General features: G+C 61.8%; 1 protein-coding gene across 1 annotated transcript in view; it reads right to left on the bottom strand.

Annotated features, from left to right (window-relative positions):
• The window catches only part of DNAH17 (dynein axonemal heavy chain 17), a 102,333-nt gene that overhangs the window by 29,516 nt on the left and 45,004 nt on the right, over nt 1-27,813 (bottom strand). The window contains exons 29-55 of the mRNA XM_086688184.1: nt 27,645-27,736; nt 27,181-27,307; nt 26,404-26,556; nt 25,054-25,179; nt 24,798-24,905; nt 23,120-23,251; nt 22,655-22,815; nt 21,868-22,024; nt 20,682-20,786; nt 18,345-18,502; nt 17,776-17,914; nt 17,424-17,651; nt 16,913-17,050; nt 15,556-15,688; nt 15,285-15,412; nt 14,517-14,665; nt 11,895-12,177; nt 11,626-11,799; nt 11,207-11,414; nt 9,397-9,562; nt 8,512-8,614; nt 7,725-7,872; nt 7,254-7,345; nt 6,446-6,607; nt 5,789-5,953; nt 5,380-5,571; nt 673-939 (exon numbers count right to left, since the gene is read on the bottom strand). Of these exons, the coding sequence (XP_086544310.1) occupies nt 673-939; nt 5,380-5,571; nt 5,789-5,953; nt 6,446-6,607; nt 7,254-7,345; nt 7,725-7,872; nt 8,512-8,614; nt 9,397-9,562; nt 11,207-11,414; nt 11,626-11,799; nt 11,895-12,177; nt 14,517-14,665; nt 15,285-15,412; nt 15,556-15,688; nt 16,913-17,050; nt 17,424-17,651; nt 17,776-17,914; nt 18,345-18,502; nt 20,682-20,786; nt 21,868-22,024; nt 22,655-22,815; nt 23,120-23,251; nt 24,798-24,905; nt 25,054-25,179; nt 26,404-26,556; nt 27,181-27,307; nt 27,645-27,736 (4,194 nt within the window). The remainder of the gene's footprint in view (nt 1-672; nt 940-5,379; nt 5,572-5,788; nt 5,954-6,445; nt 6,608-7,253; nt 7,346-7,724; nt 7,873-8,511; nt 8,615-9,396; nt 9,563-11,206; nt 11,415-11,625; nt 11,800-11,894; nt 12,178-14,516; nt 14,666-15,284; nt 15,413-15,555; nt 15,689-16,912; nt 17,051-17,423; nt 17,652-17,775; nt 17,915-18,344; nt 18,503-20,681; nt 20,787-21,867; nt 22,025-22,654; nt 22,816-23,119; nt 23,252-24,797; nt 24,906-25,053; nt 25,180-26,403; nt 26,557-27,180; nt 27,308-27,644; nt 27,737-27,813) is intronic.

Raw genomic sequence — 27,813 nt, forward strand, 5'->3', positions numbered from 1 at the left:
ACAGTCGGGACTCCCTGGGACCCCAGCTGTTCATAGGTGCTATGCAAACAGGCCCTGGGGTCCCTTTGGCTGGACTGGGAAAAGCCTCAGCCCTGCGGGCCCCTCCTTGTTCTCCTTCCACGGGGACCCCGGGCTGGCTCATTGGAAGTGGCCGTTCGACCGGAGAAAAGCCGGGCAGGGCACGGGGAGCATCCATCAGGGGTTCCTTCAGCCCCCAAACAATGTCTACTGGTCAGACTGTGTGACCCAGCAGGTTCTAGAAGAGCTACTGGGCTGAACCCTCCCAGAGGGCAGCACCATCTTGGTCAGGGGGGCAGCTGCCCCTTCTGGATGCTGACAGAAGGGAGAAAAGGACCCAAAGTGCCCTCAGTCCAGTGGGGTAGTTCAGCCCAGTTTCCCTAAGAAAGAACGTTGAAGGTCAAGGCCTACTTCCTCATCTATTTACACCCGTGTGTGTGTCGGGGGTGGGGGGGGGGGTAGAAAACGCTTCTCTTGGCCACGAGACACCTCCGTCGGCTCACGTCCACCACGCAGCCCCACCGTCTTCTCCGATGGGCCTTCCACGTGCGAAGGGGGAGCAGCCCCTCCACCGCCCACCCGACTCCGCACGGAGGAAAGGACCTGAGCCCCGCGCCGGGCCCCCCGGGATGCTGCGAAGACGCGAGCTCCCACCTTAAGCTGCCTGCGCACTTTGTCAATGAAGAATTTCCAGCATGTTTCCCGAGTGTCGTTCATGCCGAGGGACTTCACTTGGGGTCGCATAGAGGAGATGATGTTCTCCAACTCGTCGTCCGTAAACAGCCCCGGTATCTCCCCCGAGGCCAGCAGGTCGTTGATCAGCACCAGAAACTGCTCTTCGGCCACCTGGGAGTCTGTCATCAGGAACACCGAGGGGACATTCTTCACAGCTGACTTTATGTACTGTGCACCCAGGTCAACCTGGACGCAAGGAGAACACGCCGAGGGTCGGTCACAGGACGTTTGCTTGGAGGCGTCCCCCACGACCACCCAGGAGGGGACAACCGGGGATCAGCTTTGTAAGCAACGTGCGGGGTCTGTAGAAAGGGACCCAAAACCTTGGGCGGGGAGTAGCCACGCTCACAGAGCCCACGCGGGCAGAAGCAACCCAAGTGTCCGTCGGCCAACAAACGGACAAAGGTGGCCTCTCCATATGATGGATTATTGAGGCTTCAGCAGGAAAGACATCCTGACACCTGCCGCAACCCGGATGTGCCTGGGGGACGTGACTCCCGTCCGCAAACGACAAATACCGACAAATACCGTAGGATTCCACTGGCAGGAGGCCCCTGGTGTGGTCAGGTTCATACAGACAGAACGTAGCGGGGTGGGCGCCAGGGGTGGGGACTTCGTGTTTCAGTTTGGGAAGACGGAGACAGGGTGGGGCAGGGGTTATACACCAATGTGGGTGTGCTCAATGCCACTGACCTGTATGGTGACAACGGTAAATTTTGTGTTGTGCACACAGTTTGCTACCGAGAAAAGATAAAGGGGGGGGGGAGCCCTCAAATAGAGATCCCAAAGGAGGTCCTCAGTAAATGCACCGCGGGCTCAGGTCTGGAGCTCAGTGCCAGGAGGACACCGCTCCGAGCAATCCCTACACGGAGCGAAACGCCTGTCCCGTCCCTACTAGGATTTAAAGAAACAGCCCCACGAAACGACTATGCTCATTCTGGAAGCATCCGCGAAGGAGACTAGTAAAAAGGAGAAAGAACAAACACGTGTCAGAATGGTACGAATACCTCGCGTTGCTTGTGCCCCCTTGCACGCGAGAGATGTAAATATTCGTTCGAAACGTCTGTCGTCCAGGTACTAATGCGAGTTTGCAGGGCTTGATGACCTACTACGTGCAATGTCTAATTTTTCTTTGAGACCGATGGGCCCGTGTAATCCTTTCAAAGGCTTTAAAACGGGCCAGTTGGAGGCATCCCGTGTGGCTCAGTGCTGCCCTCTGGCAGCGGCCAGCCTCCCTGGCGTCTTTGTCCGGACAGAAACGCTACCAAGGTCCTTAGCTGGAGGGGACGGCGGTGGAAAGCAAGCCCCAAGTTCCACGTGTTTGACAACTTAGCACGAAAGAAAGCGAGGGGAGGTCCTGAGCTAGAAGAGGAGGGCCACACTGGTGGGGTTCGGGCAGGGGCAGGGGTGCAGGCTGGAGGAGCCTCAGAGCTAGGAGGAAGGCTCTCCTCGTCTTGCCGCCCCACTGAGCCCGTGGTTGGAGATGTGTCTAAATCCAGAGGCCTGAGCGTGTGCGGCCCGGCTGTCACCCCCAGGGAGGTGGCGGAGGGCAGCGGGTCTGTGAGTGGGAAGGCAGCTTCTGGGGTGGGGGTGGGGGTGGGGTCGGCAGGATGCCGCGGAGGCCCCTTTCTTCCTGCAGGTGGGAGCCACTGGGTGCAAAGCTGCAAAGGTTCCCCAAATTCAGATTCCAAGTCTGGCCCGACTGGCTGAGGCGCGCAAAGCTAACTGTACGGCCGTCCAGGTCAGGGTGGAAGTTTCTGGAAAGACTGAAGGCCTAGGAATGGGGATAAGGGGCTCCTCCTGACCCAGCTGCTCCCCCTCCCGCCACGTCTCGCTCTGTGGCTCCTTCCCATCAGCCCACAGGTGCTCCGCTGCTCGGCCGGCTGGCTCTCTCGGTGCCCCAAGAAGAGCCCGTGAGGCTGTCCCTCCTCTGTTGCGTCCCTGTCCTGCCCTGCCTTGGCTCTGGCCCCGCCATCTCAAAGCTTCACCCCTCTGACCCTGGCGGCCACACCTGCCCTCATGTGGCCTCGGCCCTGCGTGTTCTCTCTTGCCCGTCCCTCACTCCCACCCTCTTAGGCTGCTGGTCCCGTCCTGGGGTCCCCGCCTCCCACCTCCCAGCACTTCCCAGCCCCCCAGCACGTCCTTCCTCTCCCCCAAATTCCTTAGATGCCCGTGTATGCGGAGCGGCATCACATAGGTTCCTCCCGGCTGCCCCCCGGGCCCCCAGCCCAGATCTGCCCCGGCCTCATTTGCGGCCTGTCGGAGGGCACCACCCTGCTGGGCGCCGCTCCGGGTGCGGACGTCACAGTCACCTCCCAAAGCTCGGGTGCCTGCGGGTCCCTTCCCCACTCGCCCCTCGTTGACAAGGAGGTCAGTGATCACCCGCGTCCAGGGGGAGTCTAGGGGTCGGCGTAGGTGGAGGGGAGCACACGCTCCCATCTCTGGCTGGGAGGCCCCCTAAGCTGCTTATTATCATCAGACCATGGGCTGGGCCTTTGCTCAACTTCCGGGGTTCCCCATCAGGTGCATCCCTACTCTCTGGGCTATGACTCAGGCTTTGGGGGAGCATCCCACAGGAATACAAACAGGGCAGCGCTGGGGCCCGGAGAGTGGGGAGCCCAGCGAGGCCCTGCCCCCCTACTCCCTCCTGTGCAGGCAGAGCCCTGGCGGGTGGGGGCACCCCTAGACTGCCCCTCAGGTCTCTCCCTTCCCGCTCCCTACACAGCCCGGTCCCAGCCCCTGTGGGGCACGAGGCTTTTCTGCACCTCCCCACCGCTCACCCCGCGGCACTCTCTGTGGTCCTCAAACCGCCCTCCATTTTGTTCTAGGACCTTCCCAGGTCTTGGTTCTCTCTGCTCAAACACTTGATGGCATCTCATTTCCTGGGGACCACGTCCAGGATTCTCCACAGTGTCCCTCGGGGGCGGTTCCTGACCCCTTTCCTGCCTCTAACCTCCAGCGGGCGTCCACAGCTTATGGTATGGACTGCGTAACGACATCACATCACTAACAGCACAACACAAGGCCTGTCAGCCCGCTTTGTCTGCTTCTTTACTTCTGAACACACAGCAGCTGCTCAATAAGTGATAGCGGGCAGTTAGCACCAGCCGGCTCGCAGTGGGTGTTGAGGACACAGTCCTCAGATCGCCTGTAAGAACGCTGTTCAGACTCAACACTCACAACTGGCCCTAAAGTGACGTGCCAGGGACAAAATCCACACAGTGACAGACACCGGGATGCAATTGTAAAAATAAACCAGTATTTGGGGCGCCTGGGTGGCTCATTCGGTTAAGTGTCCAACTTCGGCTCAGGTCATGATCTCACGGTTCATGAGTTCAAGCCCTGCATTGGGCTCTGTGCTGATGGCTCAGAACCTGGAGCCTGCTTCCAATTCTGTGTCTCCCTCTCTCTCTGCCTCTCCTCTGCTCACACTCTGTCTCTCTCTCTCTTTCTTTCTCAAAAATAAGTAAACATTACAAAAAAGAAATAAACCAGTATAACTTGGTTGATAGATTAGAAACTTTTCAGTGGAGAAAACCCAGTGAGATGATACAGCTCAGAGGCGAGGGTCCTAAATGCCATCGAGTGCACCTGGGAAATCAGAGTGAACTAACTTGACCAGCTAAGCTGCGAGCTGGTCCAGTCCAGGAGGCAGTGTAGCCCCCGTAGGAAGACCTTTCCCTTAACGCAAGGACCTAAAAATACATCGGCTAGTCCTTTGCTGGAAAGAGTAGAATCCACTGGGGACAATGCCAAGGACAGAAGCCACATGCTTGTCCAGAGGTTGTGGTCCCTGGCAGAGCCCCCCTGGCAGAGCCGGCAGGGCTGAGAATTAGCACCCCGTCCCCACTGTTGTTCCAAGGGTCTCTGCCAGCGGCCCACCTCCTCCCGCAGAGCATCCCAGGGCGCTGTGCCCCGGCAGGGCTCCAGGTCACCCCGCTAAAGCTGCCCACCAATGACCCTCAGGGTCCTCGGGGCCCCGTGCAGTGGGGAGGGTCCCCGCTGGGTCCGGCCTGCAGAAGCGGCCCCCCGGCACCAACGCAGAGAGAGATGCACCCCCTGTAATGCGGTCGAATCAGTTTCAGTTCTAATCTGAAGCAGGACGCCGATTTGCCCTGGGCCACTCATGTCTGATGAGCACAGTTCCCCGGCCAGAGCAAACTTTCGGGAAAAAGAAATCAATGAAAAGCCTCCGCGGCACGTCTTGGCGATGGGAGACCCGTTGACACTAATGTTTGTTTGATTAATTCAAAAAGCAGCCTGGCAGGATCCAAGTTCGTAATTCCGAGTAACCGCCCGGAATTATTTACTCTGGGGACCCGGGAACGACACAGAACAACTCGGCGACCAGGGGCAAGAACCGGGTCCCGCTGCTGCTGGGCTGACCCTACAGACTCCAGCCCGGCGGGGACGGGGACCCGCACGGCCTCTCCCCTGGGCCACAGGGGCGCGGGCGCTGGTGGAAGCACGTGTCCCGGCCCTTACTCCCTCCGACGAGGACCCTGCAGGGACATTCACTTTCTGTGTCCCGGGGGCCTCTTTTCGGACCGGCGCGTCGTCAGAGTTTCCCTGCCCCCCGCCTCCTCCCCTTCCACAGGGGCGGCTCGTCAGAAAGCCACGTCTCACCTTGAGGTCTGGGATCCCATAGCCCTTCCTGAGGCTGATCTGGAACACGTCCAGCGCGCTGATGTAGGCGGCCAGGCGCGAGAGGCTCTGTTTACCGCTGCCTCCCACACCCACCAGCAGGGCGTTCCCACGGGGCGACTCCAAGATGCGGTTGATTTTGCAGACGTGAGCCACCGCGTCTTCGAACAGCACCTGCCGAGAGCCGAGAGGCTTCTTGGCATCCCGGGGCGTGCGGATGCGGCTCCGTCCACGGCCCAGACCCTCCTCGGGCGAGGGGAGGGGGGTCCAGGTGGCCTTTGCCAGGAGTCACGCCGCCCCAGGGCACCGCTGTGGTTCCCAGCGAGGCGGGACGGGGAAAGCGGGGTCCCGGCCCCTCGCCTGTGCTGTCAGCACGGCGCACGCCCCTCACCAAGTTCATGACCGCGTTGACTTCGTTGTAACTGTCGAGGACGTCCACCAGGAGCTTGTGTAGATGGGCCACGTTGGTTACCGCGAGGTATTTGGGCTCGCCGATCCCGTGAGAGAAGTGGCAGAAGATATTTGGCTTGGCGAAGAGAAGCTCTTCGCCGAGATCCTAGGAATAAGAGGTAAGGCACTTCCACGGTCCATCGTGGGCACGCAGCTCAACACATCGCGCTGCTTGCCGCAGCGGCCCCGGGACGCCGGGCCGAGTCTTCATGGGCCCAAACCGCTGCTGCTGGGGCCCTGCAGACCAGCGGGCAAAAAACTCCCCGGTAGGACGGTCCCATCTCCCATCACGTCAGGAGAAAGAAAAGAATCTTCCAAGAAAGCCTAGGACGTACGAGCAGAGCGCCATGAGCCAGGCAGGCCTTTCTCTACCCCAAGCGGACGGAGGGAGCTCATCACATCCCGGCCTACTGAGGCGTCAGTCCTTCCCCCAGACACACACTCGTGTGACCGAGTCATTTCTAGGGACCCGGCGCGGTCCTTCGCACGCTCACGTCGGGGCCCTTCCGAGAGGGCTCGCCTTATCGGCGGGACCCAGGCACCCTGCCCTCCTAGAGCCTGTCGGGGCTCATCAGAGGGACTTGGTGGCTTGACTTACATCAAAGAATTTCTTGGTGGAAGCCATCGTGACTCTGCGCAGCACGTCCTGGTCTTTCCCGTCCACCATCTTGTCGCCATACACCCTCTCGGCTTCATGCAGCCAGAGGCGGACTAGGTCGAGCGGTACCCTCAGGATCTCCGCTGTGGAGAATAAGAGCCCCTGCCCCAGGCACGGGACGGTCAGCGTCGTCAGCTGCACTACGGAGGCCAGCCAGGTGCCGTACGCAGCTGACGCGAGAGAGTGGTCACTTCCCCAGGCGGTGATCTGCCAAGCCACGGATGGCCGAGGCCACGTGCATCCCGGAGGCTGTGTCGCGGGCAGAGATGTGGGGGAATCCTCCTCCCGAGACAGGGCCGATGCCTTCATTCTCTAACCGGGTGGCTGGCGGAGAAGGGACAGACGAGTCTGGCCACGAGGGGGAACCAGACTCTCGAAGGCCACAGGGCGGGCAGTTACGGGCCGGGGATCCGCCGCAAGCCTGCCTGTGTCCGGTCCTGGCTCAGCCGTTTGCCGACCGAGTGCCCCGGGCACGTCCAACAGGTTCTTAAGGAGAGTCTACCACGTTCCAGACCCTCTCTGGGGCTCGGGGATCACGGCCCAGATAGGCCCTGCTTGCATGGGGTCCACACTTCTAGGGGGGAGATGCAACCAGGCAAGCAAAACAACAAGGTAATGACACACGCAGCCCCATCATCATTGCTGTCATCGGTCCATAGGTCGCTTTGCTTTCTCTCCTGAGAGCAGCACAGGAGGAGAGCACCCACGGATCAGGGACTTGGCCAGAAGAGGGCTGAAAGAACAGTACCTGGAAAATACTGGAGAGGTCCCTCAGGTTGAAGACGTAATGAAATTTAACGGCGGTGGGAAGAAACACTGCAGTGACTTTCTGATGCAGGGCTGTTACCGGAAAAAGATACATCGATTCTTAGGTGCTCTTAACGGCCTCAGGAAGGGCAGAGCTTAAGGTACAGTTTCGAAGGCAAATGGAGTACAAGGTGGTGACAGTTTGAGTAAGAAGTTCTGCACGGCCGAAGAGGGAGGCTTGCTGCCCTACTGACGTGTAAATCACTCCTCGTACACTGAATTTCCTACCCCCGCCCTCCCCTCAAGCCGCTGGATTTCATCACATCTCCTGCTGCAACATAGCATCGTTTAAAAATATTGATTTTAAAAGTATAAGTAACATATCTGCCAGGGGAGACCACGAAGAAGCCATCAGCCCCATGAAGCAGGAGGTTTTCCTGACCGGAGGGGAGGGGATGAGCCGTCAGCTTACCCAGGGCCGAGGTCACCAGCTGGGCGCTCATCTTCTGAACCACCGTGGGGACCGAGCGGAAGGCCAGGTGCTGGGCCAGGATCGTGTTGTAGATGGTGGTGAGGGCCTCCTGGCCCGGAAAGCTCACGGCAAACACACAAAAGTGGCGCTGCCGGGAACAACCACAGATCCCCGTCAGGCGGCCCCGGGGGGACCAGCTGGTGGCCCGGGCTGCCTGCCTGCCTGGGGGCGCAGGCTCTGCCCCCGTCACCTAGTGTCTCGCGGGCATGGTCAGAACGGACGGTCTCCCTCCTTGGGCCTCGTATGTGGTGAGATCGAACGAAATCATAAGGATCCGCTTAGATCCTTCAGAAGCGAGGTCCTGCCTGGATGGGGTTGCAGACGTTAGTATGGGAGATCCTGCTAAATCTGAGTTTCAGAGGGGCGCCTGGGAGGCTCAGTCGGTTCAGCATCCGACTTCGGCTCAGGTCACGATCTCGCGGTCCGTGAGTTCAGGCCCCGCATCAGGCTCTGTGCTGACGGCTCAGAGCCTGGAGCCCGCTTGGGATTCTGTGTCTCCCTCTCTCTCTGACCCTCCCCCGTTCATGCTCTGTCTCTCTCTGTCTCAAAAATAAACAAACATTAAAAAAAAAACAACAAAAAAAAATAATAGATAAATCTGAGCTTTAGGTAAATAACAAACAATTGTCCTGATGAGTAAGCGTGTCCCGAATACTGTAGGGGATGTGCTTGTTCTGAGACCTCAACCCCACGGCGGCGGGACAAGCTGAGTTTGGCTTCCACCCACCTGGAGCCTGGGGTCGATGGTGAACGATCCGGAGGTGGGGTTCATGCAAGCCACGTACTGACAGTTGTGGATGTCCTTCAGCGTCAGCTTCTGTCTGTCGTACCTGCGCGAGGGAGACCCCCCCCAAAGTCGTGCCACCGGCCCCCACCCCGCCCGCCATCGTCTCTCGCACGTGGTGACCGAAACCCGCCATGAGTGTTGCTTATATGTGAACGGGCCGATTTCACTTCCTGTCCTCAAGGAAAATCTGGAAACGAGGCGGCGGGGTGGCTCAGCGTGCAGGCGTGAGCTTCCGCCCCAGCTCTGCCGTCCAGCAGCATCGGCCCCCCCCCCCCCCCGCCCCGGGCAAGGCGGCCCAGCGCCCCATGCCCTGCACCAGCACGGGGACTAAATGCGCTAACGCACGGAGACCCGACACAGGGCAGGGGTGCCTGGCCCGGGTCGTTCTAATCATGAATGATAATGACAACGACGATTCTCAGATAGGCTGGCCGTTTTCCCTGACAAAACTTGCAGGGACTCGGATGAGCCGAAAGGTTACATTTTTCACGTGCCTCTTACCTGTTGGGGTTCCCCGCACCGCCCCCCCCCCCACTATGCGTTTTTCTCCGCTGGGAGTCATTGCTTGTTGTTGGTTTCCAGGAATTCCTGGCACGCTCCGGATACCGATCCGCCGTCAGCCTCTGCGAGTCCTTGTCCCCGTCCTGCTAATGCCGGATGGTGCTTGTGCCGTTACCGTGGGTGTCTTGTGAACGGGGGCCCGTGTGAGCGAGGGGCGGAGGGAGGCCGGGCTGTCCCGAGCCTCGCAGGAGGCGCACTCCTCTGGCCCGGTCTGCATCCTGGTCCTGGACCCTCCCCGCAGCCCCCGCCCCACCGCCCGCTTACCAGTGCCCGTGGTCCATGTGCTGTCGGATGAGCGTGTGGGGCGCCACGGTCCCGTACTTGTCCACCTCGGGCATGTTCATGTCGTCGATGAAGTAGATCAGCTTCTTGGTGCCTGGCGGACCATAGTTCCTCCCGGATTTCTTCTCCAGCGGCTTCTCCAGAACCCCTGGAGAAGGGAGCCAGCCAGCTGCCACCATGCCTGGTACATCCTGGAGGGAGGTCCTACGGGGCCCGTGGTCCCCAGCACCAGGTGGCGTGGCCTGGGCAGTGGCCCTGGAGGGGGCCCTGAGGATGGGTGGGCTTCGACTCCGTCACCCCCAGGAGCAAAGCCGGGAGCCTTGGGCATCAAGGGTCCAAGGCGCAGGCGGCAGGAACCTTGCGCCTGGACAACCTTGGGGCCACCCCAGACTGGCTGTGGCGGGAGCTCCCGGTGGGATCTGTCCAGGAGCTCTGGGACGAGGGGTCCTGGCGACTACTCCCATCCCCCCTCCTCTGAGGACGGAGGCCAGTGGAGGGGGCGTGGCCGGCAAAGGGGACCCTGGCCAGTCCCTGGGTCTTCAGTGAAAAGGGATAATGGGGAATGTGGCGGTAAGGGGCCAGCCACTGGGATGAGCGTGACTGGGGGTGTCCAGACGGGGCTGTGAGGACCCATCGTGGTCATTGAGCCCCCCCTGTGCCCTGCTCCTGCCCCCAGTCCCACTCTGCACCTCAACCTGGCCCTCTACTGCATGCACCCCTTTCCCTGGCCTCACCTCTTCTCCTGGTCCCAGCCCTGCCCCGCCCCCTAGCTCCTGCCCCTGGCCCCGCCCCTCACCCCTGCACCTGGCCCCGTCCCACTTTGCACCTCAACCTGGCCCCCTATTTTGCCCCTTCTCCTGGCCCCAGCCCCACCCTGTACCCTGACATACCCCTGGCCTCACCCTACACCTCAGCCTGGCCCTGGCCTCACCTTGCACCCCTGTTCCTGCCCCTGGTCCCACCTGTAGTCCTGTTCCTGGCCCCAGCCCCATCCTGTACCCCTGGCTCCTGGCCTTAGCCTCACTCTGCACCCCAGACTGGCCTCAGCCTCACCTTGCACCCCTGTTCCTGCCCCCAGCCTCACCCTATACCCTGCACCCCTGCTCCTGGCTCCGGCCCCACCCCACACCCATGCACCCCTGCTCCTGGCTCCGGCCCCACCCCACACCCATGCACCCCTGCTCCTGGCTCCGGCCCCACCCCACACCCATGCACCCCTGCTCCTGGCTCCGGCCCCACCCCACACCCATGCACCCCTGCTCCTGGCTCCGGCCCCACCCTGCACCCTAGCCTGCCCCCCGGCCCCACCCCGCACCCCCGCAACCCCTGCTCTGGCCCCGGCCCCATCCTGTACCCCTGGCTCCTGGCCTTAGCCTCACTCTGCACCCCAGACTGGCCTCAGCCTCACCTTGCACCCCTGTTCCTGCCCCCAGCCTCACCCTATACCCTGCACCCCTGCTCCTGGCCCCGGCCCCACCCCACACCCATGCACCCCTGCTCCTGGCTCCGGCCCCACCCCACACCCATGCACCCCTGCTCCTGGCTCCGGCCCCACCCTGCACCCTAGCCTGCCCCCCGGCCCCACCCCGCACCCCCGCACCCCTGCTCTGGCCCCGGCCCCATCCTGTACCCCTGGCTCCTAGCCTTAGCTTCACTCTGCACCCCAGACTGGCCTCAGCTTCACCTTGCATCCCTGTTCCTGCCCCCAGCCTCACCCTATACCCCTGCACCCCTCCTCCTGGCCCCAGCCCCACCCCGCAGCCCCGCACCCCCGCTCTGGCCCCGGCCCCACCCTGCAACATGGCCGAGGTCGTGTAGAAGTTGAAGGGCACGGCCTGCACGAGGTAGTCGTCGGTGTTGAGGCTCTCCAGCTTGTCCCCCATCAGCACCGACTTGCCCGTGCCTGCGTTCCCCACCAGCATCACCGGCCACGACTTCTCCATGAGCAGATCCATGAAGTAGCGGATACGCGTGGTTTCTGTGGTGTGCACCAGAGAGGCCTGGGCCGGGGCGGGGGTGGGGGGGGAGGAGTCGTGACCCTCAGACGTCCTGCACCTCTGATTTCCACCTCCCGGCTAACCTGCAGACCCAACGGTTTGCCAAGTCCCCGGGTTTACTGTTGAAAATCGTGTGTGTTCGGTGACCCGTCACGAAGTGTGAGACGGGGCGCTGAGTCCCGCTCCCCAACTGTCACCACCCCGGGGCGGGCACCTGCAGCGGGACGTCGGGGTCCAGCTCGAAGGAGGGCACTTTCTCTGTCCACGGCAGGAACTTTTTCGTGTCGGGATCTACGTAGTAGTCAAAGATGGTTCCCTGCGAGGGGAACTTGATCGTCTTGAACTTGTTGACCCACCATTTGCTGAACTCGACTCGGTAGTCCACGAGCTGTTGAAAAGCAAACCGGAGCCCGGCTAGGGACGCCCAGAGGCCCGCCTGGACGGCTGGCTCCCCGGGGGGGGGGGGGGGGGCCGGCCGCTCACCTGGTCCTGGAACATGGCCCCCCCGAAGGCCCAGAAACAGGCAAACACAAAGTAGAGCTCGTACAGCTCCTTGGGGGAGTCGGGCGGCACGCTCTTCTCTGTGAGGAGGCACTCCAGCAGGTACAGGATGGTCTGGATGACCGTGACCTCCGGTATGGGCGTGATCTTCTTAAACCCAAAACGCAACTTGTCCAAGCACGTGGGCAGGTACTTGTCAAAGAGGATCATGAGGTTGGCCTTTTCCGACTGCACCTTGCGCCCCTCAATCCAGCTGCTCACTACCCTGGGGGAGACGGGGGGCACCGGGTGGTGGGGCCACCGTGGCGGGCCCGCGTGGCCTCCCTCCCCTTGGTGAACATCCCCGGCGCCTCTGAGTGACTCTGGCGCTCCTGCCTGGTGATGCGGCCAGACGCAGACCTTGAGAGGGTCTGACGGGGGTGGCGGGGCCGTGGGGGTGCGCTCTGCCTCTGGCATTCTAGCCATAGGGGGTCCTGTAGCCTAGAACGACTGGGAGACATCTTCGCTACCCCAGATGAAGCCACTACTGATGGGGGCAGAGCTGGACATAGGGGAGGAGAAAGATTTCACATCGTCTGTGTGGAAAGGGGGAGGGGGATAGGAAGGGAAGGGAAGACAGAGGAACAGGCGCCTCTCATTAGATCATCTGAGTTCCTGGATCCAGCCGTGCCTGAAGCACCGCTTGGTGAATTGAGCCAACCTTTTTTTTTTTTTTTTGCTTTAGCTAGTTTGAGATGAATTTGTCACGTTCTACGGAGGCGTCCAAACTAATGCAATAGGGAACCATTGAGGACCTGTGTTGGCCTGTCTGGTGTCCACCCGCTGCTGGCGTGGGTTGTTGAGAAGCGGGCCACCCCAAGGGTGACGGTACAGACTCTGGAGCCTGCTGCCTGGGCTTGAATCCACTTCGGCCAGCAGCAGCTTGGGCGAGTTACTCAACGTGTCTGGCTCCCAGGTTTTTCACTTCTGAGTGGGAGTGAGGACTGCCTGGGCTGATATTTTTAGAGCCCGCAGAAGGGAGCCTGGCCTGCCGTGAGCGCTAAGTGCCCTGCCTAAAGCATAAACAGCGTCCGGCCCCCTCGTGGGTCAGCGAGCGCATCATTTCCAGGATGGGGCAGAAGCGGGGGGCTCACGTCACCAGACACGGCTAGCCTGGCATCCGCAGCCCCGAGGACAGGCTCCGATTCCTACCGTGCCTCCATCAGGACGGAGGACCAGCAGCTAAAACGTCTGCCCCGCTGCACCCTGGATTGTCCAGAATGACAGACCGATCCTTTCCATGATCTGTGTCCGCGGGCAAAGCGTGGTAAGCCCCCGCCCGGCTCCCAGGGGGAAACCTTGCTCCCCTTCCTGCTCTGGGATGTGCCCTGCGGTCTCCCGGCCTCAAGTCACTGCTGTCCCCGTGGGAGGGATGCCTTCCTCCCGGGGGTCGGGGGGGCGCGTGTTGGCCCCCTGCCCTCTTCACTTCCCCCCCACCTCGTCCCCAAACAGCCGCTCACCGGCTTGGTCCTTCCTCCGGGGGCCTCGAGAACCACTCCTGGCACAAGACTTCCTTTCGGCTCTCTCCTTCCTACCCCCCACCCCCCTCCGGTGCCCCCAAACCCTCCGCCTCCCTCCTGTTGCCTCGCCTTCCCACCCTGGAAACTCTCACGTGTGGTGTAGCGGCTCCCAAAACACATGTCCACCAGGACCCATAAATGTGACCTTCTTTGGAAAAGGGTCTTTGCAGATGTAGTCAAGGTTAGGATCCCGAAATGAGGGCGGGCCCCAATCCCATGACTGTCCCTACAAGAAAAGGGGACTGAGGGGAGACCACAAGAGACACAGAAAGGTGGCCATGTGGATGTGGACGCAGAGATCGGGTGAGGCATCCACGAGCCAAGGGTGGCCACGGGCGGCCCGGAGCCACCAGCAGCCAGGAGAAAGGCCTGGGGCGCCGGCTCCCTGGGGGCCTCTGGGTGGAACCAGACCCTCCAACACTCTGCTTTTGGGTTCGGGCCCCCGAATCAATGCCAGATCTTCCATTTCTTAAGATTTTGAGCATTTCTCACATTGTCCCTTCCTCCCTGCCCCCAGTGGTCACCCATCGTCCCCTGGCGTGGCCGGCCCTCTTCACCCCAGAAAGGGCCCCCGTGTGGGCCCCGCAGGCCGGTCCAGTATCAGCTCCTTCCTGCCAAGAGCATCTTCAGGCTTGACGCTCCGTCCACGGACACCCGGCCGCCACCGGGACCCCGGAACCTCCCCCTCTAGCCACCCCGCCCCGCCCCGCCACGTTCCCGTCAAGGCTGGTTCTCGCCCGGCGAGCTCCCTGCCTTTCTGTCCGCCTGGAAAACTTCCTCTCCCGCCAGGTGTCAGCCCAAACTGCGCCTTCCTCTCGGGAACGCTTCCCCGCAGGGTTCCCGGCGCACGGGGCCGTGTGCTAGTCACCTCGTGTTTACACGGCTGTCGCCGGTCCTTCCGCTGCCGTGACCCGGGGCCCGGGGGAGGCCCCGCGTGCGGAATTTGTTGAGCGAATGCCCGCACGCCCGCACAGGCGACTCGGAAACGCCACCAGCCTCGCCTTTCTCTGCCAGTTTGGAACGGAAAAGCGAAAACCCAACTCACGGGTTCCACCCCAGGTCTGCGGGGTTGATGTACAGGATCCCGGCTCTGGAGACGGTGGCCGGGGTGGCCGTCCTCAGGTGGCTGATCTCAAACACCAGCCTCATGGTGCGGTTCAGGGGGATTCGCTCGTTGCTGGCCAGAGTGAGGACCTGGGAAGGGGGTCAGGCCTGTGGGTTTTCAGCGGCCGACGTGCCATTGTCCTGATGGTTCGTCACACCGGGGCGTCTCAGAACAAAGAGGGCCCGTGCACCTGTGCTCGTCACCAGCCAGCTTCCCTAGATGTCCCTGACACCTGTCCCACCCCCAGACAACACAGGAGGCTTCTCGAAGTGAGCACCGCGTAGGGCATCACTGTGATACCACATTTGCTTCTGGAAAGCGTGGCCCCGCCCCCCCCCCTCCCGGAGTTCTAGTGTTCCCTGTTCCACCCAAGTAAGAATCGTCGTCTTCCGCTGTTTCTAGATCATTCTGAATTCTGTTTCTGTCTTCCAAGATGTTAGACGTCCTGCCACGTTATGTCACATGCCATTTAGGCAAGAAAGTTTTCCATATCTGTGCCCTGCACCCATGCTGCTGCCGTTCCAGACAGACCCTCACTCCCCAGGGCCAGCCTACGGAAGGTTCCGTCTCACTCCCCAGGGCCAGTCTACGGAAGGTTCTGTCCGTTGTGTGCAGCAGGTGGTGACGTGCTTCCGTGAGCCCCCTGCCCCCCTCCGGGCCATCGCCAGGCTTTGAGGGTTAGCTCTAGAATCCAGGAGCCCCTTGAACCTTGTTGTCATCCATGACGGTGTTGAGAGATTCGATCCACATAGGGTCTATGTCCCCATCCAGGACGATCCACTTGGGGCCATCATGAGTGATGTTGGCCAGGTCCCGCATTATGGTGGAGAAAAGGCCTGTGAGTGAGCAGGGCCGGGGTGGGTTTGCAGGGCTGGGGTGGGTGTGCAGGGCCGGGGTGGGTGAGCAGGGCCGGGGTGCCCCTGGGACGCCTGCTGGTGACCCGCCTCCACTCCGCCTGCCCGGACCCGGCTCCTCCTACCGTCTTTCCACTCCCTGGTGGCCGGGTTGATGATCCCAAAGAGCTCGTCACAGGTGACTGCCTTGGGGTCCAGGTCCACAGCGATCGGCTTCCTCTTCATGTTCTGGTAGGTCTTGTGGAGAGACTTGAGGACCTGGGTGTGGGGGGGGGGGTGGGGGGGTGGGTGTTCACACCAGGCTCGGGGGCCCGGCCACTCCGGCACCAAACCCAGGAAGGTGCCCTCCACGAGGGCTGCGGGGGCCTCCGGCGAACCCCAGGCAGAATTCCTGCTCCGCGACTGTTGTGCTTTGCCGACACACGGGTGAGCGTGCGTCCCCCGAACGGTGGCCGAGGCAAGTAACCCGGGGACGGGGACCGCAGGCGCTCCCATCCGCGGACAGCGGAGCACCGCGTGCCCGGAGACCGGGCTAAGCTCGGGAAAACTCGCAGCGATTTCCTGACGGTGGAGTCCGTCCCCGCTCGCGGAAGAAAACTCCCCGCCATCCCTCCACCCAGAGAAAAGGGTGTTTGAGGACACTTGTCGGTGGTTCACGTGAACGCGCGTGTGTGTGCGTGTGTGCGTGCAGACATAAACATGCATACGTGTGGGGCGCCTGGGGGGGCTCAGCCGGTTGCGCATCGGGCTTCGGCTCAGGTCATGATCTGGCGGTTTCTGAGTTCGAGCCCCGCGTCGGCTGTCAGCACAGAGCCTTCTTCTGATCCTCTGTCCCCTCTTCCTGTCCCTCCCCTCTCCCTCTCTCTCTCAAAAATGAATAAACGTTAAAAATGCATACATATGTATATGTTCCTTTTAGAAGACTGGGTTCATACAGTTTCTGCCTTTTTAAAAATAACTTGTGAGCGTCCCCCGTGTTATTACTTTGGAAACGATCTTGAATTAATAGCACGGGAACCCATCCTGTGGGCGGCCAGCTGGACACTTGGCTGGCTTAGAATCTTCCGATGTTATCGATGTGAGTAATATTGGCCGCCACCTTCTGCTTCTCACTATGCCAGGTAGTGGCAGGGGACAGGAGGGGGGGTGGGGAGCTGGTGCAGGGGGGCAGGTGGGGACAGGAACGTGGGGAGCTGGTACAGGGGGGGACAGGAATGTGGGGGGGCTCACATGGGGGGAGGAGGGGACAGGAACGTGGGGGGCTTGCACAGGGGGGCAGGAGGGAACAGGAGGGTGGGGGTGGGGCACTGGCCACAGAGGGCCAGGTGGCTGGTGTCCAGGGGGAAGGAGCAGGAAGAGAGGAGGACCCAGGACAAGGGCTGCGGCTGCCCCAGGGGTGTGGGGAGGTGACGAGGCCCTGCGAGGGTTGCGCGGGGGGGGGGGGGGGGGGGGGCGGGGGGATGGGGGTGGGGGGCGGCGTGCCTGGGATTTGCCGCTGCCCGCGTTCCCGATGACGAACACCGAGTGCCGCACTTGGAGGAGCTCCTCGAGCTGTACGACCTTGAGCACGAAGCTGTCTTCCGCCTGCAGCTTGAGCTCGACGACGCTCTGCTTGATGATCTGGGGAGGCGCGCACAGGGCGGGGTGCTGGGCGCGGGAACCAGGCGGTCCTGGCGGGAGGGGGACTTCCTGCCTGGCAGGGGGTACTGTGAGGGAGGCCCCCGGCGTGGCTGTGTTCGCTCGCCCGCTCGCCCTGCCGGTGATTCTCCCGAGCACCCCTGCGGGGGACAGACCTGCCCGAAGCCCTCTCCTGTCCCCCGGGAGACCCGGCCCCCAGCATTGAAAGAGGGGCCCCCCGGGGCTGGAAGGCCGTTCGTGGCTCCAGGGGGCCTCTCTGGCAGAGGGAGCCGCGTGCCCCACCGTCGCACCTGCCATGGAGGTGCCGGCGCGACACCCCCCTCCTGGCTGGACCCGAGGGCCCGCCAGGACCTACCTTTTCAAAATTCAGGTCCTGTTTGCGAGGCACGTCCAGGGCAGGGAAGAGGTCCCCGATCAGCCCCATGAACACAGGCAGGTCGTCGGTCACGATCTTGGGGATGTTGAAGTCTCTCAGCGCCCTCATCAGCACCTGGTCCTCTGCCCGGCTGGGGTCGCCCCTCTTCAGGGAGCCGGCCACCACCAGCACGGACTTGATGGCTCGCAGGCCCCAGTCGTAATGATCCTGGGGAGGGCAGGCACGGGCGGCGGACGTGAGCGTGTCTTCCGGCTCGGGCAGCTTCCCCAGACCGGCCCGGAGGGCACCCCCCCCAGCCGCCCTGCGGGCCCCAGATGCCGTCAGCTCGCACCTGCTTCGACAGGAGCTCCCTGCACAAGGTGTAGAGCGTGATGAACTTCCTGGCCAGCAGGCGGGCGTCCAGAAAGCCCTCGGCCACCAGCATGATCTCACATATCAGTTCAAAGTCGGGGACGACCATGGCGCAGGGCCTGGGGGGAGATCGGCGGGGTGGGCCTCCGGCTTCTCCCGTCTTCCTCCCGCCACCCCATGGTTGGTCAGCTAGCCCGGCACCTCACCTGCCAGGCAGCCCGCAGCGTCAGGGTTTCGGGGCCGAGGGGGTGGGCTCCCAGCAGCCCCCCTCCACTCTCCACCTCCTTGGTTCCTCCTATGCCCTCTGCCCTCCGCCCGGGCTGTCGCCAGGCCCTACACCTGTTCTACGGACTCTTCTCTGAACCCTGCCTTCCACCGAAGGGCACGTGCCCCGTGCCCCCCAGGAAGGCAGAGAGGGAAGACCGCCGTCTACTTTCAGAGGGGGCCCTGCCCGCTAGACCCCCCGCCTCCCCGACTGGGGGGCCCCGTGTCCCCGGCCTCCCCTGGCCCCCAGCTTGCTCTGGGCTAGCTTCCCCTCTGCCCACGCACCTGAACAAGGCTTTTAAGTTCTCGGGCAACTCGGTGCGTCCCGCGTAGCCAGGGTTCATGGTGATGAACAGGCCCACGGTGGGGATGAGGCTTATCATCTCTCCCAGGAAATTGAAAGTTTTCTTCTTGGCCCGAATTGCATCTTGGACACATTTTACCTAAACAAGCACACAGACACGTCCGCGTGGGAATGAACAGCTTCTTCAGGCTGGATCTCCATCTGTGATAAAGTAAGTGCATGGCTGTGAGTTTGCAGAGGACGCTCCTGGTCTCTCTCTCTCTCTCTCTTTTTGAGGGGGGAGGGGCAGAGGGGGAGAGAGAGAGTCTTAAGTAGGCTCCATGCCCAGAGCAGAGCCCAGCTCAGACCTCAATCTCGTGACCCTGAGATCACGACCTGAGCTGAAATCAAGAGTCAGATGCCTAACCGACTGAGCCACCCAGGCCCTGTTTTCTCTCCTTGTAATGAAACTTCATTTTGAGACACTAGACTCACGTGCAGTTTTCAGAAACAATGCGGAGCACATGCCCGGGTGCCCCCGCGTGTCCTACCCGGCGCCCCCTAGTGGTAACATCTGGCACAGCAGCAGTGCAGCATCACAAGCAGGACAACACCGACAGACAGTCGAGACAAGGGACATTGCCGTCACCACGAGGACCCCTCACGTGCCCTTCTATAGCCATAGCCCCACTTCCCCCGGCCCCCACCTTCTCCTTGGCCCCTGGCTTCCCACTGCTGTAACCCTGCCATTTCACGAATGCTGTGTGGGATCGTGCAGCTTGTAATATGACGTCGCCCAGCAGAACGCCAGGGTGTCGTGCGGCGTGTAACGTGATGTCACCCAGCAGAACGCCGGGGACGCCCCCCCCGCCCCCGTCCCCCAAGGGCGAAGCTGCCTCAGAGTTTGTTCTGCACTATCGCTGAGTGGTGTTCACCTCCTAGCGGCTCCGTGTGTCCCGTTCCTGCCCTGGAAGTGCCGCGTGGGAGCACTGATCAGAGCCACCTCTGTGTCAGACAGTCTTTAAGAAAGCCGGCCCTGGGGGAACTCTAAACTTCAGGGGTCCTTGGCCGGGTTTGACGTTCCGCCCCGGCAGAGCAGCTGCGAGGCCGCGCGCCACCACTGGAGGGCGCCCCACGATCGCGGTTAAAACCTTCCAACCACCTGGACTTGAATTCAGAGTCTCCGCCTTCCCAGCAAAGTTCCCGCCCTCGGTCCTGGCCTTTCCTCCCCGGCTGGCCCGCAGCGCAGGGCTCCCTTCCAGAAGGGCTCCCCCCCACCCCACGCGAAGCCTCTAGCTACCACCCCGGGCCGGTCCCTGCTGGTCCATTCGAGTCAGAAAACATTCTGGGGTGCAGTGACCGACTTAGGGGGTGGGGCAGTAACTGCTGCTGCACTGGTGGACTGGGGCCGGGGGCACCCCAAGGCATCGCCCTTCGTCCCCTCTTTGCCTTCCTGGCCCCTGGCTCAGGGCTCGGGGACAGCTCTGTGTCAGGAGGGTAACAGTGGAGGATGTCAGCTACCCACGTTCACCTCCCATCCTGCGGGCCAGCCTGTGCCTTCAAAACCATCTTGTGGGTTAGGAGGTGGTTCCGATCACTGAACACAGAGGGTTCCGATCCCTGCCAAGCGCAGAGCTGGGGAGTCCAATCAGTGAGTTTCAACCGGGCCCCACGCCCAGGTTGTGAGTCTCGAGCGGAGGGGGGCCGGGGTCCCCTCTGCGCCCCCCGCTCTGCCTCGCAGCCTTGTGTGCTGGCCGGAAGGCCTGGCTCCGGGGACCTGTGTCTGTTTCTCTGTCTGTTGTGTGGGGGTGGGGTTGGGGGTGGGGGTGGGGGTCCTGTGCACCAGCAACAGCCTGACCTCCGGGGCCTTTTGGAATATGCAAAGTTGCTTCTGGACCCCCAGCTTGGCCTCAGTTCCCCGGAGAGAGCCCCGTGGTTCTCACCTCCTGCGTGTGTGGGATCACTGGAGGAGTGTGGAGTGGGCACACAGGGCTGTCGCCACCTGAGCATCCTGTCCCCACCTCGTCCCCAGCGCCCCCCCGTGGTGCATTCCCGAAGTTCACGGGCAGATTCCCCCCTCCCCTCCAAGCACCGCTCTCTAACGCATCCTGCACTGACACCTGTTACAAAGAACTCTGTCCCCGGCCTCCAAGCAAACTCCGGCAGCCCCTCACCTGCAGTCGGTTACGTACACGCCGCTCTCTCCGATGCTCACTGGTTTCGCTTCCGTGTGCCTGCCCGGACCCCGGGCCCCCGAGGGACAGCCCTGGGGGAGACCACCCGTCTCTGTGCCACAGCACCCCTCGCTGCACGGCGCACTAAGCCCCGCGGGGCCCTACCTGCACGGCGATCACCGACAAGACTTCCACCGAGATTCGGTTGAACTCGTCGAAACAGCCCCAGGCTCCCGTCTGGGCCAGGCCCTTGTAGATGTTGCCGCAGGACTAGAGAGGGTGAGAGGGGAGAAGGGAGCCCTGGGGAGAGGAAGGCAGGCGGAGGGCCGGCGCCCCTGCCTCAGGCGGGGCTAATACCGCGTGGAGCTGGCCGCTGGGGAGAGCCCATCCTGCCCCGGTGATCTCCCTGGGGCGGGGGCTGCCCTGCCACCCCCTGCCCCAGCTGCACAGTTCAGACAAGCGCATTCGTGCAATGTCCTTCTTGCACACAAGGGAGGGGGCTTCTCTCTGAGGGGCTGGTGGGGCGTGAGTGTCAGTTTCTTCCAGATGCTTCTGGCACCTCAGTCCTCAGCTGGGTGATCGGCAGTCTTCAGGGATTCTGCGAGGGCTCCAGGGAGTGTTACGCTCCTTCTGGGGCGTCCGGGTTCAGGTTTGATTTCTCCGGACTACAGAGGCTGGCGTGGACCGTGGCCTTGCTGGTGAGGTTGCTGGTGCCACCTCAGGAGGGTCGGGCCCCGGGGCTCGCATGCGGGTGGGGAAGGGACTGGAGGCCCCCGCAGGCCCAGGCTCCTGGCCTCAGGCCCACCCCCAGCCCTCCTGTCGGAAGCTGCTCTACGGGGCCTCCAAGAGGGTATGCACTCTCCCGGGGCCCTCAGAAAACTGACACCATTCTGCACAGTCTCCAGGGCCTGGCGGGGCCCGGCCTGGCCTCTAGCTCCCCTCCTAAGCCTGCCTGGACTTGCTTTTACCCGGAAGCCCCAGGCTGGATGAACCACGACACAGGTGCCCCCAGCCACCAGGGGGAAAGCTCAGAGCCGAGGCTGGGAGGAGGTCCCCTCCTAGGGCAGGTCAGGACATTCGGGGCTGGGCATGCTGACCCTAGGAGCCTCTTCCAGACATGTTAGTCACATCCAGGAGGCGCCAGCTTCCCGGGAGGGCCAAGACGGCCAGCAGGGACACAACTGCTGAGCCTGCTGGGTACAGAGACTCTGCAGACCGGGAACCTGGGGCCTCTCCTCCCCTGGTTCGGCCTGCAGTGTCCAGATGCCTAGAACACGCTTGGAGCGTGGAGGGTGCTGTACGTGGTCCCCACGGGGGCCTCTGGCCGCCCCCTCTGGGCCTGGGAGCTCACCTTATAATCCATTTGCTCAGAGCAGTTGAAGACATACACCATGGTGCCCAGGGCCCTGCCCAGATCCTTGGTGGTCTCGGTCTTTCCCGTCCCGGCGGGGCCGGCAGGGGCTCCGCCCATGATCAGGTGAAGGGACTGGGTCAAGGTTATGTAGCATCTGTAAGGGACCTCTGATCATCCCGAGTGCAGCGACCCCACGGCTGCCCCCTCTCCTCTCACCATAGGGTCAGCTCGTCGTGCCCATGGTGCACCTGCTGGGCGCCAGGGAGGGACAGGGACCGGCCCGGCCAGCGCACGAGACGCGGCCCAGGAACCAGCACCGTCCTGGGGCAGACGCAGCACAGACGCTGTGCCCACCGCAGGGCGGAGTAAACCAGTGACCGTCACCTCACCATCTTGGAGGGCTCGCTCTGAGCACCTCCTGGCCGGTCGGAGTGCTTCGTCTCATTAAATCGCTCCTTCTTCCACAAGCTCATTCGTAAGATGGCACCCCCCCGCCCCCCGCCGCAGGCCCCCAGAGAGGATAAGCCACCCCCCCAAGACCGCATGGCTAGTGAAGTGATCGGTCCAGAACACGGCGCCCGAGGCTGGGTGTCCCCACCGGGCGGCAGGACTGAGTCGGAACGCAGGCCTCCCTGACCCAAGCGCCTGGTTCCGTCAGCCACGGGGGGCCGGGGGCGGGGACATTCGGGTCTGACAGCGCGAGGGAGCACGGGGAAGGGTCCGCAGAAAGCAGGCGGTTTCCTTTCCCGGTTGCTCGGGAAGCGACGGGCGCCAGTGCCCTCACCTGTCCGTGAGCGGGGTGATGACCAGCCTCGGCGTGTTGCCCAGGTACTCGTACGAGTACTGGATTTGGGCGTCGCAGATGTTGGCAAAGCAGTGTCTCCTGTCCTCGTCCCAGCGATGCCGGAGCTGTGACTGCCAGGTGAAGGCCTGGGAGCTCTCCACCTGCAGGGAGGCGGCAGGAGGGCGGAGTGTGGGAGCCACAGCTGACCCGGGAAGGGTCCCTGTCCCTCCTGCAGGGTCCCACCCCACCCCATCCCCCCCAGCCCAATCCTGCTGACGAGCGAGCCCCTCCCCCCGGATTGACTGCTTACCAGGGGTGAGTCTCAGGGAGGGATGGGGTTGGGAGGGGTGGTACGGGGGGGTGGGGGAGGTGGCTGCCACCAGGAATAGAGCGGCCTCCCCAGGAAGAGGCACGAACGGGGGGCTGGGGTCCCCGAACACCTGACCCTTGCCCGAGCGCCCGTGCCTTGGCCGTGATCATCTTGGCGACCACGTCCCGCGCGTGCACGTCGACGGTACAGACGGTCATGATTTTCATCCTGTCGCCGGCAGTGAGGGTTCCAATGAGCAAGGTGATGAGTGCGTTCAGCTGGCTGATCTGCAGGGGCAGAGGCACCTCGGCTGGGACCCCACGTGCTGCCCATGCCCACCCCCCCACCCTGCCTGGCTGCGTGGGTCCCCTGGGAGCTCACGGCCGGGGGGGGGGGGGGGGACGGTAGGGTAGGCACGACCGGCACGCCTTTGCTTACAAACAGGGAGCGCAGAGAAAGTTCTTCATATCCCCCAAGTGTGGGGGGGGGGGGCCGGGGTAAGCAGAGCAGCCCCTGATGGAATTCCGCGGAGGCTCTATTTTTATTTATTTATTTATTTATTTATTTTTTTTAACATTTATTTATTTTTGGGACAGAGAGAGACAGAGCATGAACGGGGGAGGGGCAGAGACAGAGGGAGACACAGAATGGGAAACAGGCTCCAGGCTCTGAGCCATCAGCCCAGAGCCCGATGCGGGGCTCGAACTCACGGACCGCGAGATCGTGACCTGGCTGAAGTCGGACGCCTAACCGACTGCACCACCCAGGCGCCCCCCGCGGAGGCTCTAAAAATGACGTAGCCCGAGAAAAATCTAGTGCCACGGGGAGATGGTGGGTATTCAGTAAAAACGGGGGGTTTTGAAGCCCTGCAGATAGTGTGTGTGTTATTTATGTGCAAGTCAATCACATACACGTGAAAAGATCAGAAGTGTACATACGAGTCGTTGACGGTTGGCACAACAGGTGGGGGGGGGTTATGGGTAGCTTTCCTCACGTAAAAAAGTTATCTTTAGTTTCGAAATTTCTTTAAGAAAATGCTTATTTATTTATTTATTTATTTATTGTGGACGGGGGGGGGGGAGGGAGAGAGAGAGAGAGAGAAGGAAGGAATGAACGAATGAATGAATCCCAAGCAGGCTCTGTGCTGTCAGCACAGATCCCCATGTGTGGCTTGATCCCACGAACCGTGAGATCACGACCTGAGTCGAAAGCAAGAGTCAGACGGTTAACCGAAGAGGCCACCCGGGCACCCCTAGCCAAGAATCTTTCTATTTGCTTATTTTTTAAAATGATTTTAAATCAATTAATTTTTTTTTTTTTTTTTTTTTTATATTTCCAACATCAAACTTTACTAGAAGATCCAAGAATCTTTCAAAAAAGGCTCACGGTAGCCTTTGATGATTTGCAGACCAAAAAATTAAAGTTATCCGTTTCTAATAAGTTTCTTTTAATGTATATTTATTCTTGATAGCGAGTACTATCGCTATCAGGGAGTGAGCCCGGGGGCGGTCAGAGGGAGACACAGAATCGGAAGCAGGCTCCAGGCTCCGAGCTGTCAGCACAGAGCCTGACGCGGGGCTCGAACCCACGAACTGTGAGATCATGACCTGAGCCGAAGTCAGATGCTTAACCCCCTGAGCCACCCAGGCGCCCCTAAAGTTACGTATTTCTAAAACGGTTGGTTTCCTTTGGGCAGAACCACTGCGGGTTGCCAAGACTGGAGCGCTTTTGGCCGACTGACGGGTAGGGCAATCCCGCAAGGGCACAGCCGCAGAGCGGATGCCTCTGGAAATCTCTCGGCAGTGCTTCGGATGGACCCGCGGGACCACGCACCTGCTTTTTGTTGTAATCTTTGATGGCGTTTTCATAGCCTTCCTCCAGCCTCGCGAACGCCAGGCCCACCTCGGTGGCCCACCAGATCTGCGTGCACGTGAGCGCAATCTGAAAACAGACGGGGGCCCCCCCGTCGCCCGCGCTGTGAGCGTCACTTCTGATAAAACAGTCCCTGCCGGCCAGATAGGCCGTTACCGGTTGGACTGACCGAGGGGCAGGTGAACACAGCCACCCCCACGCCACCCGAGCCTCAGACCTGGGCTGGGTAATCAAAGATCCACTGCTCCCTCGGCTTTTCCTCGTACGTCACCACGGCTTCTGGAATTTCGTGTCGGAGCGTGGCGCGCATTCGGTCAAGCACTCGGTTCAGCCAGACTTCCACCTGGGGACGGGAGCCACACTAACCTGACGGGCCCTGAGCTCAGCTAGCTCCAAAGACTCGCTTTGTCATTAAAAAAAAAAAAAAAGTACCAGTGGTCGTCACCCCAGGGGTAGGAAAGTCAAGGTTTTTGCAGAGCAGGAAGAATGACCCGCTTAACAAAATACACTTGGGAAGCCCAGTGGTGCTCCCCGCACCCACCCCCCCCCCCGCCTCCCGGAGACTTGTCACACTGGGCTGGGTGTTCAAGCGTGCATGTGATCTCTAGGCAGACAGGGGAGGGGATTCAGAGAAAATTCTAGAAGACTGGCTATGTCTGGGCCCCTGGGGTGCTACTGATGTTGGGAGACATGGCGTCTGTCCTCTCGGGTCCCCGGCATGTTCTGGCTGCTCCTCAGGTGCCTCGTGTCAGGGCCCAAGGTGGTCCCGTGGGACAAACTTGCAGACGGGCCTTCTTTGTATTTGGAAATACAAGCCCTCAAGTAGCCATTGCTGGCGGGGGTGGGGTAGGTGGGTGGCGGTGGGGGGGGGGCGGGGTGGAAACAGGACAATCAGGTTGGTTTTTCTTTTAGACTAAAGATGGTGCAGGCCAACTGTGTCTGTAAGGAGCTAACCGGGGGGGAAGCGGGTCTGAACACGCCTCCGTGACTGGCTCTTGCCCCAGCCCTGCCAACCTTGTCCTGATTTTCCTTGAGCCAAAGTCGGATGCTTAACCGACTGAGCCCCCCAGGCGCCCCTGAGATCTTCTTCTTTCCTCCCCCAGCGAATTTCTCTGAGCTACATTTCGTTTAGGATGATGTCGAAATCCCATTTGGTTGCTGAGTTGGGCAATGAGACGGGGGTGGGGGGTGGTGGACAAGGGGCTGCCGGAAGTTTCTGTCGGCAGGAGGTGGCCTCTCAGGGAGGCTAGAGAAGGCAACGGGCCGCCCGAGGTGAGGAGAGCTCTCTGGTCAAAGCCCTAGATCTGACTGTTCGGGGCCCCTCCAGGCGGTCCCCCCACAAGCCCTCGAACAGCTGGACTGTGTCAGAAACCTCCCCTCCCCACCCCTCCTCTTCTGGCTGTTGGCTCGCAAGATACGCTTCAGGCAGGCGTTTCTGGAAATGCTGTAAGGAAGCTGGTGAAGCTTTTATTCGAGAGAAGGACCGTCACGGGCCGGCGGCCGTGCCGACACCCCCCGCCAGAGGTCCCCGCTGTCCCTCCAGCGTGGATGTGCCCGTGGCGCTCACCTGCCCCGAGAGGTCACACTCTTGGTCAAAGTGAACGTACTCGTCTTCCTTGCTGTGCATGCCCAGGCCGACTTTGAGAGGCTTCCTGTCGTCATCGAGGCGGAACTCCAGCTTGCACAGGCTGTCGAAGAGCTTGGCCAGGTGACGGCCCACCTGGGGCGGGACAGGGCAGACACTGGGTCAGGTGAACCAGGGACTGGGGGGGGGGGGGGCACGCGGCCTGCTTCTCTCCCCCTCCTCTGATCGGTGATGACCAAACACGCGTGACCAACCAAGGGCACAGCGGAGGGCTCTGAGGCGGGAGCCGGCACTGAGAGACAAAGGTCTGTTCCGGAAGATTCCGTTTCCTTGACAAGGCCGTGTCCCTGGGCCACCCCGCGCCGTCCTGTGACTTTACGATTCAAGGAAAGTATAGTGAAATATAGTCGTTTCCCCCACCTGCTTAGTTAGTTACCTTTTTCTCTTTCAGCAGAGCCTCAAGGACACCTCTCCTCCTGGCTCTCGGGGCCTGGGGTCTGTTAGGACCAGCCAGCGGGCGGGTCTCTGAGAAGCAGCGGCTCACCAAGCCCCGGGCCTCCAACCCATCTTCCAGATGAGGACAACGAGGCACGGGAGGTATGGGACAGGATCTGAGACGCGTCCAGTGACGCGGTCATGGCCGGGCCCCCAGCAGTTTCTGGCGCGGACGGCCTTGTGGAGGTGACGTGCACCCACACGCCTCCACCCCAGCCAGGGCTGCCGAGGGGACGAGCACAGGGCCGCCCGGGGCCCACCTACCTCCACGGGGTTGTTTCCGTTGGAGAGAATGTCCAGGAGGTCAGCCGAGGAGACAAAGTAGAACCTCGGGAAAGCCAGTCTTTTGGTCTCTAAATATTCCGCCAAGGCCTTTTCGCACACGGCCAGGCTAGGAGGGGGCAGGAAAGGGGGCTGTTGAGGCCCAGTCCTGGGAAGGCCTCCTCCAGCCCAGCCCAGCCCAGCCCCGTCCGCACTGGGCTGACAGCCCCGGAGACGCCCGGCTCGCAGCCCGTTTCATTCAGACCTTCCGACCTGACACGCTGCGGGAGTTCCTCTGAGGCCGGACACATGCTGCGTGGCCAGCGTGGCACCCTGTGGCCGAGAGCACGAGCCCCCAGGAAGGGGGGTTTGCTCTGTCATGGCCCGGGGAGGGGGCGGGGCGCGGGCCGATGGCTCAGGTCCCTGCAGCCAGGACGCCTCTCACCCGGACAGGCGTGGGGACCCACCTCTTCTTCAGATTCTCGAGTTTGTCGTAGAGGCCGGGTTTGTTGGTGGCCTCCACCACGTTGGGCGTTTTCACCGCCTCCTCCATCAGGGCCTGGGAAGAGACGGGACCCCCCCGCCCCGCAGAGCGTCAGTAGCCGCGTTTTCTCCGCAGAGCCGTTCCCGCAAAAG

Source organism: Puma concolor, chromosome E1 (genome assembly GCF_028749965.1).
Source record: "Puma concolor isolate L17-30 chromosome E1, mPumCon1.1.hap2, whole genome shotgun sequence".
Lineage (NCBI taxonomy): Eukaryota > Metazoa > Chordata > Mammalia > Carnivora > Felidae > Puma > Puma concolor.